Below are 14546 nucleotides of genomic sequence, written 5' to 3' on the forward strand. Positions count from 1 at the left end.
CCCCAATATTTAAAGCTATTCCCATATTTTGTTTTTTCATGTCTGATGTTAAATTGGGTTGTACTGTCTTTGATATGGTGTCAGGCTGCAAGAAGTGAGTTCAGTGACAGGGGCACTATGTAAGTAGTGTGCAACAAGTTAGGAATTTGGGATGGACAGAAAGTGTGCTCAGATAGCTGAAGCGGTTAAGGTGACCACTCGCATAAAGTGGGAAATCGGGCAAAAATTTTGATTTGTCACCATTGAATTCACTTCAATGCCCAATTGCAGCTGACATCACAATTTCTGTTTCATTTCATCACATTAATTTGTTCTTTCACTGCTTCAAAATTTTCTGTTGTTATGGCTACATCATCTGTAAAAGCTAAACAAATCTATTTCTACACCATTCTTCTTACTCCAGATTCTTAAAGGTTTAAACAAACAGTTGAGCAAGAGTGGTGACAGTCCATTTCCCTGCCAAATTCCTGTTTTAATTACAAAGGGTTTGGAGAAAAATCTTTGAAATCTCATTTTAGATATTGTATTATACAGGGCTTCTCTTATAATCCACAATAGTTTTTCATCAACTACCATATCGGCTAGTATGTTAAGTAACACACTGAAGCTGACGGACTCATATGCCTTTTCAAAGTCCACATTTCAGCATATAATATTTTACTAACAGTTTTAGAATCAATAGTTGTCTTCCATCAACCGCTTCTTTGCACTCATCCTTTCTATTCTTCCAATTCATGTTCCAAGTGGTGTTCTAGTCATTTTACGATGTATTGTGAGAGAAACTTGTATATTATTGTGAATAATGAGCTGTTACATCAATTATTCACTTCTGTAGTATTTCCTTTTTTATGCAGACAATGATTGAGGCAAACATCCAATCATACAGTAGTTCTTCTTTCTGCGTGATGCTTTCCATGGTTTTATGGAACAGAGTTATTGTTTCTTCGGGTGCAAGCTTTCATAGTTCTGCTATTATGGAGTGTTCTCCAGCAGTCTTGTCATTTTCTAGCCTTTGTATTTGTATTTGATCTCACTATGATTTAGAGGAGGAGATGGGTTATTTATATCTCTTGGTTTTTTGGTTCTGATTGGATAAACTGGTTTTTCACATCTACGAAAAGTATTTGGCAAGGATATTCTTCATTTGACATGTGTACTTAAAGGGAGGAGGGTATTGTATCCTTCTGTCTTATTATTAAAATTTCGGTAATATATTTCTTCTACAATTATATCTTGTTCAACAATTCCTTTTCATGCTTCCACTTATCACTGCAATTTTGATTTACCGTTTGTGCTCATTGGAAATGATGTATGTCTTCTTTCTAGGATGTGTAACTTTTTCCAAAGAGTTCAACAATCCTTCACTGCTTGTTTTCAGTTATGATTCCACAAAGTATGTTTCATTCTTTTTTTGATCCTAGCTATTTCCTGAAGTGTTTCTCTGCTTGTCAAGCTAGGTATTCTTTTTCTATTTGTTTCTTAGTGTCGAATCTGGACATAAATGTTGTATTGCTCTTTCTTTAAAGAGATATGGGTCTGAACTGTATTGTTGAAATCTAAAGACCAGCATCTATATTTATTCCTATTTTTACTCTGACCTTAATAATTTCTGTAATGTAAGAACACATGATCTATTTCAAATTCTGCTGTTGCTGTGTTGGGTGATTGTAATGTTGTTTGGTTTTTTTGGGCAGGTGTATGTACATTAATTGAAAATTATGGCTTTCATATAATTTGTTAAATCTTTTCATGTCTTTTATGGTCTTTTTATGAGCTGTGCAGCATCCAGCAATATTCCTATACTTTGTTTCATATCTAACTTGTGCATCACAATTGCCCAGTATGATCTTCATGTTATGTTTCAGGATATTTGCCACACTAGTATCCACTCTTTTCCAGAATTTGTCTGTATTTTTAAAGTCCTTCTGATTTTCATCATTTGTTGGTGCATGGATGTTAATAAAGTATATGTCTTGCTTGTCTAGTGTATTGTTAGCAAACATATTTTGTCATTTAAAACTTCATGGTTGAGACAGACCCAATGATTTTGCCACTAATAGCAAAGGATGTGCCAAGAACTGTACTATGCTTCATCACTCTCTTTTCATCTTTGCTCTTAAAGAGGTGAGATACACCTGAATAAAAAATTTCTTCATCTGTAAAGTAAGTTTCTTCCAGTGCTGCTATTATTATTACTATTGTAGATAACCCTAGTCAATTGTTTCATCATGCTGGCTTTTATTAACGATTTTGTGTTTAAAGTTACCAAGAAAGTCATACATTTGGGTTGAAGTCTGTGAGACTCTTTGGGATTTCCAAAATACTCCAACTGACTTTCAGCGTGATGCCCCCCCCCCCCCCCCCCAAACCTAACTAGGATGTTTGCATGACATTTTGATGATTAGAATGAACCCAAAGAATTACAGTGTGGGGTATTAATTGGATTTTGTTGTGCCATCAATTATGTATAGCTTGAGTTTTCTTTGGAGGAATTATTCAGTCCCAATATAACCAGAATTAACAGTGCCTGGAGAGCCTTCACTTTGACATCTATTTTACAGCTTCTTGACAGCAGACCTCCTCCTTTGTACAGGCGTATGACTGGTAACATTACTATTTTTTTTATTTTTTTATTCCCCATATGGTATCTAGATGCAGTTTTGCTACATGAGAACTCAGTATAGCTTTTCAGGAAGGCTGACCGATTCTAAGCAGGAAGCAGTGAATTTTAGTTTGATGTTTCTCAGTGTTTAAGAAGACAATTGTATTGGTTGGTGTTGTTAGAAAATCCATATAATATATTGTGGACATGAAGACAGATCATTACTCATCAAATAAAAGAGGTACTGCACAGCAGAAAGGCATAGAAAATTGACCACGAATAGCTTAGCTTTTAGACAGACACACAAACTGTAAATACCAAGGAACCGTCTGTCATGATGTATTACTATAGGTTCTTTCTTGACCTTGAATTTCATCCATTCAATGAGACAAATTTCATTAAAATCAGTTCACTCTTTCTCAGAGGACAACAACTTTACTACAGTCACATTTTTACACTGCTTTGGAAAATTTTGTGTTGTAGGCATAACTCAAAACAAATGAGTTGTCATCATAAATTTGTGTGCTTGAGAAATATGTTCAGTTAGTAGTGGTAAGTTTAAGGCATTGCCCACTTGCATTCACATACATCTGAATTTGTTTTGTGCACTGCTCAAACTATTTCTGCACATCATTTTCTGTGAATTTAAGTAAATCTCTATCAATTTCCCCTTCTGAGGAGCACAAGAACAAGTCTGTAGTAACTTGTTCGCCCATTACAGCTAGTGGTTTTTTCCCCCCCTACATAATCTGCTTAACTTACAGACTGTTCCACTAACAAGCATGACTAGATGACAAAATGGGGTCACTTCCCCTTCTACTTCTCTCCTCTATCTTTCCCCAACACCTCCATTCACGTTAACACTAATTACATATAGCATACCCTGTAAATTCACTCATTCCACATCATTTCAATAAAAGAATATTCAAGTTATATGAAATAAGTAACTAACTAAATGTCTGAATAAACCCGCTTTGTGAACTTATGGTTACTCCCTTGGGAAAAAGTCCTGTAGATACTCCTGAAAGTACTTCTAAGATTTATGATGTTCTTTGTAATGTTTCTATCACTGTCTAAATGTCTTTTCTTTATTATGCTTGCCACTGTAGTATTTAGTTCTGTTGTATCTGCATTGGTGTTCATACCTGCAGGGCCATATGTTTTCATAATCACTTAAGTTTCAACTACTGCAACAATATTTGTTATTGCTTCACAATAAGAAGACAATTATTCTATCTATATTGCTAAGTTGGAACATGAAACTGTTGTTCTTTACTTCTAAAATTTCTAATTGTAAAGCTCATACAGAGTGGTGGCTACATGTCCAATTTATTCTGAAAAAGTTGGTTTATAGGAGAAACAGTTTCAGTTATGTAGCTTCATACTATTGGAGTCATCTGAACCCTGTGACAGCAACTACATATTAGAGTGAAAAACATTAGTTAGATTCTGTTTCATTATTTACAGTGTACATAGAATAACCCTTTATGCAGTTACTAGCATGATGTATTTTTTAGGGGAAGAAGAGACAGTATCATTTATTGATCTGCCATCCAACAATCTCTCAAAACTACCAGAAAAGGGCATACTAAAGAAGTCTGGGCCATACGGTACAGTTATGGGTGATGTGTGCAAAGAGAAGTGGGCTGAGGATTCACAATCTGATAACCAAGAAATATTGTCTCAGTCAGACAATAACCTTGGACCTGATATGATGTCAGGAGGTGGCGGTGCTATCTCGGACGTGGAGCGCACTCTCAAGAGCCTTAATGGCTACCACGAAGACATTTTGGAAGCACTAAGAAATGCAGCAACTCATCGGGGAGCTGCTGCAACACCGTCTGGAAGCAGTAGCATGCTCAGTGAAGAGATTATACGAAAGTCTCTCGGTACGTAAAGCCTTGCAATTTTCATTATGAACTAAAATTGAAATCGTGCTCTCATTAACCTGTTTCAAACAATAGCATATATGGTAAGTTTGCTTGGATTATCAACTTCCAGGGGAACATTTTTTACAGCCAGAGACTCTACTTTGGGATATAAATATAACAAATGACATGGCAGCAAAGCTCTCTTTCATTTAGTGATTTAACAAGCTATTTTGAGGCTTTGTTCATATTTTTAAAATGTTATATAGCAGTAAATTTTATCATTAGAATTAAGTAATAGGATATAAGTAAGAGTCTAATATTTCCAAAATAAAACTCGGTATCTCAGACCCAACTTTTCATACTAGTTACAGTGCCATAAATAGTGTTTGTCTACACTAATCATCATTCTCTCTCTCTCTCTCTCTCTCTCATGCACACACACACACACACACACACACACACACACACACTAATTATCTATATAAATAAAAATGTACATGTTTGTTTGTTCAAAATCATATGTCTTCAAAAGTGCTTCACTGATTGCTTTGAAATTTCAACACAACATTGCATTCAAATACAAGTGTGTTTTTTACATATGTACTGGAGCACCATGTGGTATACAAACATAAATATCAAGTACGTTTGTTTGAAATTTTAAATCTCCAAAAGTTCTTCACTGGTTTCTTTGAAATTTTAAAACAATGTGCATGTGATTTTATGTATTAATGTAACATATGACTCTCCCATATGTATATGAAAACATGAGTGTATTCAAGTCAGTGTTGTATCAAAATTTTAAAAGAATTGGTAAAAAACAATCAGAGATTTAAGATTCTGAACAAAGAACACGAAATTTTTCTAACAATGTACAGAGGACCCTCTTTACTTCAGAATCGGGTAAACCAAAAGCTCAGTTAACCCATACAAGCTCTTTGGTCACCGCTGAACTAAAGCAAAAAATCAACTGCCTAAACTGCATTTTGGATAATTCGTTCTACAGACTAAACTTTGTTCCCCCATTACATATTCCTTTCATTATTCTTCATCTAAACTGAATAAGTGTATGTTGCACTATGCACTATAGTCTTTTCTATTATGAATTTCGCATATTTTTTTCTCAATAAAGTTCTACACTGTAATTTTGAAACAATGTCCTGATTTCTTGCTAGCTGCTCACGTTTCACATGCACAACTTAAGATGCAAAGAAGGGCGAAAAGAGAGGTTGGTTAGCAGAACACACGCAGCATGCAACACACAACAGTCCAGAGAGCACTCTGTATTTGGTTTTTCCTTTTGCACCACCACTCACAATATGCCACCAATACAGAAATGAACTCATAACAGTCTAACATGAAAACAAAAGCAGCAAATTCTACATATTGTCGACAGTGGATAGAAGATTAAAATACAGGTTGCAGAACACTATCAGATCCGGCGAAGTCTTCTCTCTCATCGATAATAAGTTCAAGACAGAAAATGGAATCAAGTCTGGCGAGTTGTTCATTTATAAGCACACACACGAGGCCAGCTGAACATGGAGAATTGGAGGATTTGTTGTTTGAATGTTTCCAACGCATGCACTCACAGAAAGTTCCATTGTCTGACTCCGTGCTTCAAGAAAAGACTCCTGAAACTGCCCAGAAAAATGGGATTTCTGGGTCTGTGTGTTCTGAGGGTTGGAGGTGGCAATTTCAGAAGAGACAGAAAATCAGTGCTGTCAAGGTCTGTGGGGAGGCACATAGAGTGAAGAAGGAAGATACCAAAAATTGCAACTCGAATATCAATCCACACTCTCTTATTTGCATCATCCAAGAGATGTGTTTAATATATATGAAGCCGGTGTTTTCTATAACTTAATGCCTGAAAAAACACTACAGGTCAATGGCAAAAAATGTCATGGAGAAAAATGCAAAAAGGAAAGAATGATTTTTAAAAAAATGTGATGACAAGCATTTGACAATATGTAAACATAATTTCCAGTTAAACAAATGCCAGAAATGCTGGTATATATATGCAGTTAAGCTATACTTATTTTTTCTTAGATGTCATCAAAATAGAGCACCCTCATTTGTTGGTACCCGTAACAAGAGAAAAAGTGAACTCACACTAGTATATTTTTTCAAAAACCTCATTAATTCAAAGTTTAGTAAACTGAATTAGTTATCTGTTGGTCACTTGAAATCCAGCTAAACGAGGGTCTACTGTATCCCCTTATGTGTGTGTGTGTGTGTGTGTGTGTGTGTGTGTGTGTGTGTGTGGATGGGTGGGTGGGTGTGTCATATAGTGCTTCCGCAGGTAATAAAAAACCCTCGCATATTCAAATGCAAAGTTGCGTCAGTATCTCAAAGAAATCAGTGATGAACTTTAGGAGATTTACAATTTTCTGCAAATGAACATTTTTATCTATATAAATAAAAGAGTAAATGTTCTTGTGTTCAGTATCTTAAATCTCCTAAAGTTTTTCACTGATTGCTTTGGCATTTTGATACAATGTTTTATTCAAATATGTGTTTTTATATGCCTACTGGAGTGTCAAATATAATGTTTAAATATATATGCAATAATTATAGAAGAAATCTATATAAAAATTTAAATATTTGTTCATTAAAAATCTTAAATATCCAAAAGTTCTTCACTGATTGCTTCAAAATTTTGAAACAACATTTCATTTCATTTATATTTATTTTTAATATATGTAATAGATAAATAAATGTGTAATATATAAAGAGGGAATGTTATTACTAGAATCTTGAAAAGTTCTTGTCCAATTTACTTCAGATTTTTACATACACACAGGTTATATATATTTTAATATATGTGACATATAAACATACATAAAATATATAATAGACTCACATTGTTAGCAAACAGGAAATCTGTATTTGTGGCTTATCAATTATGGTTAAAATACTACTACAGAATCTGAATTTCCAACAACAGTGAACAAAGCTCTAGGTCAGAGAGAAGGGGAAAGAGGAGATGGACATAGAAAGTGGAAAGGAGGAGATAGAAAGGAAGAGGGGAACAGGAAGAGATGGAGAGTGGGAGGAGAAGATGGGCATAAAAAGGGGGAGGAGCTGATGGAAGGAGAAGAAGACAATGTATTGTATATAGAAAGTGGGAGTGAGATGATGGAGAGAGGAAGGGATAGAGATGAAGCAGAAGACGATGAGGGGGGAGGATATAGATAAAGAAGAGGGGGGAGGTGATGGACAGAGAGAAGGGGAGGGAGAGGGGGCAGGAGGAGATGGGGGATAAAATATGGACAGAAATAGAGCGGAAGAGGTGAAGGGCAGAGAGAGGGAGAAGGAGGAAAAAATGGACATAGGCAGGGGTGAGAAGGAGGTTAGGACGTACATCTAATTCCCATACATACTAGAAACATGTGCTTTCTCATTTCTTTCTTTTCCGTTTAACCAGACTGAACCACAGCAGTGTCTGTCCAGGAATAGCTAGTTTTCCATAAACTTCACTACCAAAGAAAACCTTCTGTGCTATGAACAAAACAAATGCAAAACATACCTTGCTGTACAGCAGCATATAAAACTATTTCATCATAGTATGCATGAACGGATTCCTAAAATGAGATGTTAATATTTCTTTTCTTTCACTCAACCACAAATGGTATACATAGCAAGCAGTGACACTTTTGAAAATCTGTGAATCATAATAAAAGCTGCTGCTCATATTTGCAGTTTGACAGCCATTTTCTGTTTGCATTAATTCTTGATAACTACAGAAAATTATTTTTCCTTGTAACTGTAGGTGAATATTTTCTTATGATAGTAATTAACATGAAAGACAAGTTCAAAACTCGACATTCAGCACTTGGGTGAAAGGTATGCTAAACACAAAATGTGTCAGTTAGTATCTGAATTGGTCTAAGCTGTTAATTTCCTGTTTTTAACAAACTTTCCTAATAAAAAAAATGAAGTATCCTTTGGTCTCACCTCTTGCTCTTCCTGGAGGATAATAATAATTTCATTTTGGTCAATGACCATGTGCAAGTCCTTCAATTGGATGTTATTTCAGCAACTTGTATGTCTCTAATCTACCCCTGGTAATCAACTGGGGAAAGGAAACGTGCAGTTTAACATAGAATCAGAACCAGGTGTTGTTCCTGGTGACTCCACACATTATTAAGAGTGTGAAGGCTAAGTTACAGACAGACTGAATACTTCCATGATCCAACCAGGATTCATCCTGTGCTCTCACGGTTTTTAGGTATGTCCTTTACCAGTAGATCACCATGTCCAACTTTCTGGAGAGCCATACAGTAGAGTTTCAAAGGGAGTGTGTAGACAATGACTGATGGAAATAGCAGAAAGGAATACAATACAAGATTAATAGATAGCTTTGAGAGGCAAAACAGAGGAAGCAGCAGAGAAATATTAGAAATCCTTGGATAATAAGGAGCTATTGAATTTAATTGGCAGAAACAGAAAACATAAAAAGGCAGCAAATGGAGCAGGTGAAGCGGAATATAAACATCGAAAAAATGGGCTGGACAAAAGTGCAAAAATGTCTAAGCAGGAACAAATAGAAGACAAATGCAAGGCATTAAAATGTTGCATAACTAGGAGAAAGATAGTTGCTGCCTATAGCCAAGTTAAATAGACCTTTACAGAAAAGAGAAGTAGCTTTATGAATATCGAGAACTCAGATGGCTGGTTACAACCAAACAAAAAAGGGAAGCTGAAAGATGGAAGGAATATATGGAAGGTGTATACAAGCAAACAAACTTGGGAACAGTATTATAGAAGCCGAAGAGGAAATAGAGGAAGATAAGATTGAAGAAATAATACTACGAGAAGAATTTGAGAGAGCAGTGAAAGATGTGGGTACAAACAAGGCCCTTACAGTAGATGACTTCCCTTCAGAATTAATGAGATCCCTGGAAGCGCCAGCCATGGCACAATTATGCCATCTGGTGTGCAAGATATATCACATGATTGAAATACCCTCAGACATCAAAGAAGAATGTAATAATTCCAGTTCCAAAAAAGAAAGGTGCTCACAAATGTGAATACTACTGAACCTTCAGTTTAATAAGCCCTGGTTGCAAAATATTGACATCACTTTTTTACAGAAGAATGTAAAAACTGTTGGAAGCTGACCGAAGAATATCAGTTTGGATTCCAGAGAAATGTAGGAACATCAGAGGTAATACTGACCCTATGACAATTAGGAGAAGATAGGTTGAAAATAAGCAAACACTTATTTATAGCAGTTGTAGATTTACAAAAAGTGTTTGAGAGTGTTGACTAAAATTTTGAAGCCGGGGTAAAATACAGGGAATGGGAAGTTATCTACAACATGTACAGAAATCAAAATGCAAATTATAAGAGTCGAAGGACATGAAAGGGACGCCATAGTTGAGAAGGGTGGACTGAACCTATCCCTGATGTCATTCTATCTTACACAGAGCAAACTGTAAAGGAAATAAAACATTTCTGAAAGATAATTAAAATGCAGAGACAAAAAAATGAAAAACTTTAACATTTTCTGATGACATAGCAATTCTGTCAGGGACAGCAAATCAGTTGAATGGAATAGACAGTGTCTTCAAAAGACATTATAAAATGAACATCAACTAAAAGAAAATAATAAATCAGTCCATTTCTGAGAAAATGAGACACTAAAAGTAGAAGATGAGTTTTTCAGATAGCAAAATAAAGGGACGATGACCAAAGCAGAGAAGATATAAACTGCAGACTGGCAATACCAGAGAAAACATTTCTGAAAAATATAAGTTTGTTATCACTGAACAGAAATTTAAATGTTTGGAAGCCATGTCTCAAAGTATTTGCCTGGAGTGAAACTGTGTACAGAGGTGATACATGGATGATAAACAGATCAAGTGACAAGAGAACTGAAGATTTTGAAATGTTGTGTAACAGAAAAATGCTGAAGATTAGTTGTGGAGATCAAATGGCTTAGGAGTTATCAAACTGAATTGGGGGAAAACAATTTTGTGGCACAACTTGATTGAAAGAAATGCTTGGTTGATAGGACACATCCTGAGGCACCAAGAAATTGTCGGTTTGGTAATGGAACAAAGTGTGGAGAGTAAAACTTATATGAGGCCAAGGCTTGAGTACAGTAAGCTGATTGCTGTAGTTATACAGAGGTGAACAGTCTTGCAGAAAATAGACTAACACGGCAGCTGCATCGAATAAGTATTCAGACTGAAGGCTACAACCATCACAAGACCAAATAATTGTATTGTTCCTCATTCTTGTGGGTTTTCTTTCATTGTAAAAAAGTATCAATTGACCTTGGATAAATTGAAATAGTGCCTTGTCTCTCAGATTAGGCATATTGACAGGTTTATAAAAATTAGCCATGTAAGCTATTCTTGAACTTGGGTTGCTCCTCTCTCACACATTCCTACTCAGAAATTAAAAAGAATACGCAACATAGGTCTGCAAACAAGTAAGGTTTAAATGTGATCAAAATAAATATACTCAGAATTATGAACAAGGATACATTGCCACTCACCATGTAGTGGACGTGCTAGGTCACAGGCAGACACAACAAAAAGACTGTTGATAAAGTTAGCTTTGGCCTTCTTCTGAAATAGACAACACACACACACACACACACACACACACACACACACACACACACACACACATAAACACAACTCACACACACATGACTTCTGTTTCTGGCTGCCGAGATCGAGTCTGGCCTCAGCAACTAGAGACAGTGGTCATGCGTCTGTGAGCCACATTCATGTGAATGTGTATGTGTATGTTGTCTTATCCAGAAAAATGCCTTTTGGCCAAAAGCTTACTTGTTTAGATGTCTTTTAATTGCGCCTGTCTGTGACTCAGCATACCCTTTTCATAATATTGTTATTATTCAATCCTAGATTTTCCATTGTTTAATTCAAAATTATGTAGTTTTTGTGTCCATTGTTTTAATAACAATCTTATGACAAGAGAGATCGGGTGTGAGCTTTTTCTTGTTCCAATTTAACGAATTCACTGTTTCAATTTTTATTTTAAATATATACTAAAATCTGTTGTCCAGCTGCCCTTTTATGACATTAAATGTCTTTTTTGGATGTATTGAAAATAACAGTTATTACAACATAATTCTAGATTTTGTGGGTACTTTCACATGTAACTGTTTCTTTGTAAGTGAACCACATGGCAGAGCAATATTAACACTTACAGAGAGCTGTATAAGTTATACTTTCAGCATGCTACATGTTGTTACTGTTTATTAAAACAATGTTGACAAAGACCAGGGCAGCAGTAGAATATCTTATTACTGTTAATTTAGACTGTGCAAACTTTCCATTCTTTAGTTGTTCTTAGTACATCACAGACATCACTTACCACAGCACTTTGACTATATAAGTGTAAACAGACGTTATCTGCACTCAGATATTCTGACATCTCTCTACTCAGTAATAATGACTGAACTTTTTTTTTTCAAAGGTTTATGAGTCTCTTTTCCTCATGTGAGCTGCTCTATTAATAATCACAAAATACACTAACAATTTCACTTACTGCTTCATCCTCAGATGCAACTTTTATTTCCCATTTCATTTCATATACTTATTTTCCTAGATTGTTTCTGCTTATATATGCATTATTCCTATTTTATGTTTACAGTTTTACTTACATTTGTCTCGTTTGACACTTTCATGCAAATATCATTTCTTTTCACCTTATTCTCATCTTTCCTCTGTTTGTAGCCTTGTGGTATTCTAATCCAAATCTCATTACAGATTAGATGGTAGATCAAATAACTAATGAGAAGGTATTGAATCAAATTAGAGAAAAATAAATTTAAGGCACTACTTGCTTAAAAGAAGGGTTTGGTTGATGGGACACACCCTGAGGTACAAATGAATTGCCATTTTTGTAATATGAGGTGGCGTGGGGAGGGAGGGTACAAATTGTAGTGGAAGACCAAGGTTTGAGTACAGTAGGCAGGTTCAAATAGATGTAGACTGCAGTGTTACGCAGATATAAAAAGCACAAGATAGACTAGCACAGGAGAGCCACATCAAAACAGTCTTTGGACATGAAACAACAACAACAACCCAAGTATTTAGTGTATTCAGAAGTTTCACACAAGTACTAAATGAATATCTGTTATTTTTCAGAAGTCACTGCAGCATACGGTGAATACAAACGATCAGGTAGTCAGGAGAAAGTCTGCGATGCAGTGCCTCAGACACACACGGTGATGGTTGAAGGTGTTCATCATCACGCACATCCTCCACCTCCCCCTGAGGAAGATGAAGATGATGAAGTTCCACCATGTGGACCAATTCGTATTCGAAACCTTGAAGACCTTATCCGGCAACTAGAACATCATTCAACAAGGCATATGAGTCCCAGTGGATCAGAGGACATTCGAATGTCTGAAACAGAAGCAGACCGTCACTACCGCCTTGAGTCTGCTGCTGCTTCGTGTAATGAACCACAGGCGTAAGTAAATTTCTATTTCCTTTCTTAGTTATGAAATATATTCATTTCATAGAGTGAATGAAGAATTGTCTTAAATTTCTAACCACATTTTAAACCATTTTCCACTAAAAGTAAAAAATAAGTATGAACAGCTACTGTGGAACAGAAAATGAACACCTACTTAGTCACCACAGCTGGAACACTGTAGCATGGCTAAAGCAAACTGTAAGCAGTATGACTAATCTAAAATCTTCAAAACTGACATTTCTTTCATATAAGTTTTATACTGATTATCCCCACCTCTCTACCAGAGCTGTACACCTTAACTAAAAATTTTCCCTTCACAACCTTGGCTAGCTCCTGAGATGAGACTGCACTTTAATGATTGAGATCCATCATTGCTGTCTCTCTTATTTCTTTCTAGTTGTTCCAGTTATGGTGACAGTAAGTAAGTAGCTGTTTTAGTTCTTACCTAGTTTACAGTTCACCCTGCACAATCCTACGACACTTAATACAGTTACTCCTTTGTGGCTTGCATCATTACAAGTAATCATAATTTTTACTACATCTATTCTGACAATTATCATCATCATCATGTTAAAATTTTCTCATGGTCATTTTGTATACTCATCTCTGATGTTTCTTTTTTCCCAAAGTTGTATATTGTTGAAATGATTCAGTAAATTTCTTTTTAGCTGCTTTGGCTATAAATTCAATAGCCAGATTTGTGTTTTGTTAAGTACTGCTCTGTTGTTCTCAGTTGTCGTCAGTATGAAATCAGAAACATCGAATACTGAATCTATTGTGTTGCTTATAAGACTGCAAACATTAAATCAAGGTCTGATATGTTTTTCCATTCCTCCTGTTAATTTCCACACAAATGCAGTGTCACCACACTCTATTGGCTACATGGAGCCTATCAAAATCACCACCCTGAGATTTTGTTGTGTTACTTATGCAGTGGTGCATCGAGATATGGATAGAAGCCAGAATGAAAATATCAAGCTGCTATTTTTCTGTCAGCACTGAACATATATTAAATTCAGCACTTCTTTTAGGGCCTGTGTAATTTTGTTTTTCATATCATGAGTGTCCTATTTACAACTTCCATCCCACTTTCTCCTCCTGTTTCCATTTGCTCATTCCCTTCCACATCATACTCTCCTTTCTTGAATTATTGTAAACAGTATGTCACCTACAATCAGTTCATTTATTTAGTAAATGAAACTAATACCATTCACACAAAGAATTAATTCAGTATCGTCTTAAGATATTTTATCATTCTAATCAAGAGAAGAGGTTAGATATGTTTATGTTGGAGGCACCGGACATAGTAATAACAAATTGGTACAGTAGGGATCAGAGTGTCCTGTCTCCTTGTTCAAAGTGTATACGAGGACAAGGAAAAAAATTCCCGAATTTTTCCCGGATCTCCCAGTTAAAAACGCACTTTTCCCCATGTGAAAATGCACCTGTTGCAGGATGAAAATATGCTTTCTCCATGATAAGCAACAGTGCACTTTCCCTGGGAACAGTAAAAATATCAGTTCTCTGAATGGTAAACCTTTTTATACAACAGAATAGTACTTCCCAGGACCTTAAAAACAAAACTCAGCAAAGGGGGAAAAAAAAGAAAC

General features: G+C 35.7%; 1 protein-coding gene across 1 annotated transcript in view; it reads left to right on the forward strand.

Moving 5' to 3' along the window:
• LOC126354274 (disintegrin and metalloproteinase domain-containing protein 22-like) overlaps positions 1-14546 on the forward strand; it is a 901625-nt gene that overhangs the window by 811863 nt on the left and 75216 nt on the right. The window contains exons 23-24 of the mRNA XM_050003815.1: positions 4120-4491; positions 12603-12930. Of these exons, the coding sequence (XP_049859772.1) occupies positions 4120-4491; positions 12603-12930 (700 nt within the window). The remainder of the gene's footprint in view (positions 1-4119; positions 4492-12602; positions 12931-14546) is intronic.

The sequence above is a fragment of the Schistocerca gregaria genome, chromosome 3, assembly GCF_023897955.1.
Source record: "Schistocerca gregaria isolate iqSchGreg1 chromosome 3, iqSchGreg1.2, whole genome shotgun sequence".
Classification (NCBI taxonomy): domain Eukaryota; kingdom Metazoa; phylum Arthropoda; class Insecta; order Orthoptera; family Acrididae; genus Schistocerca; species Schistocerca gregaria.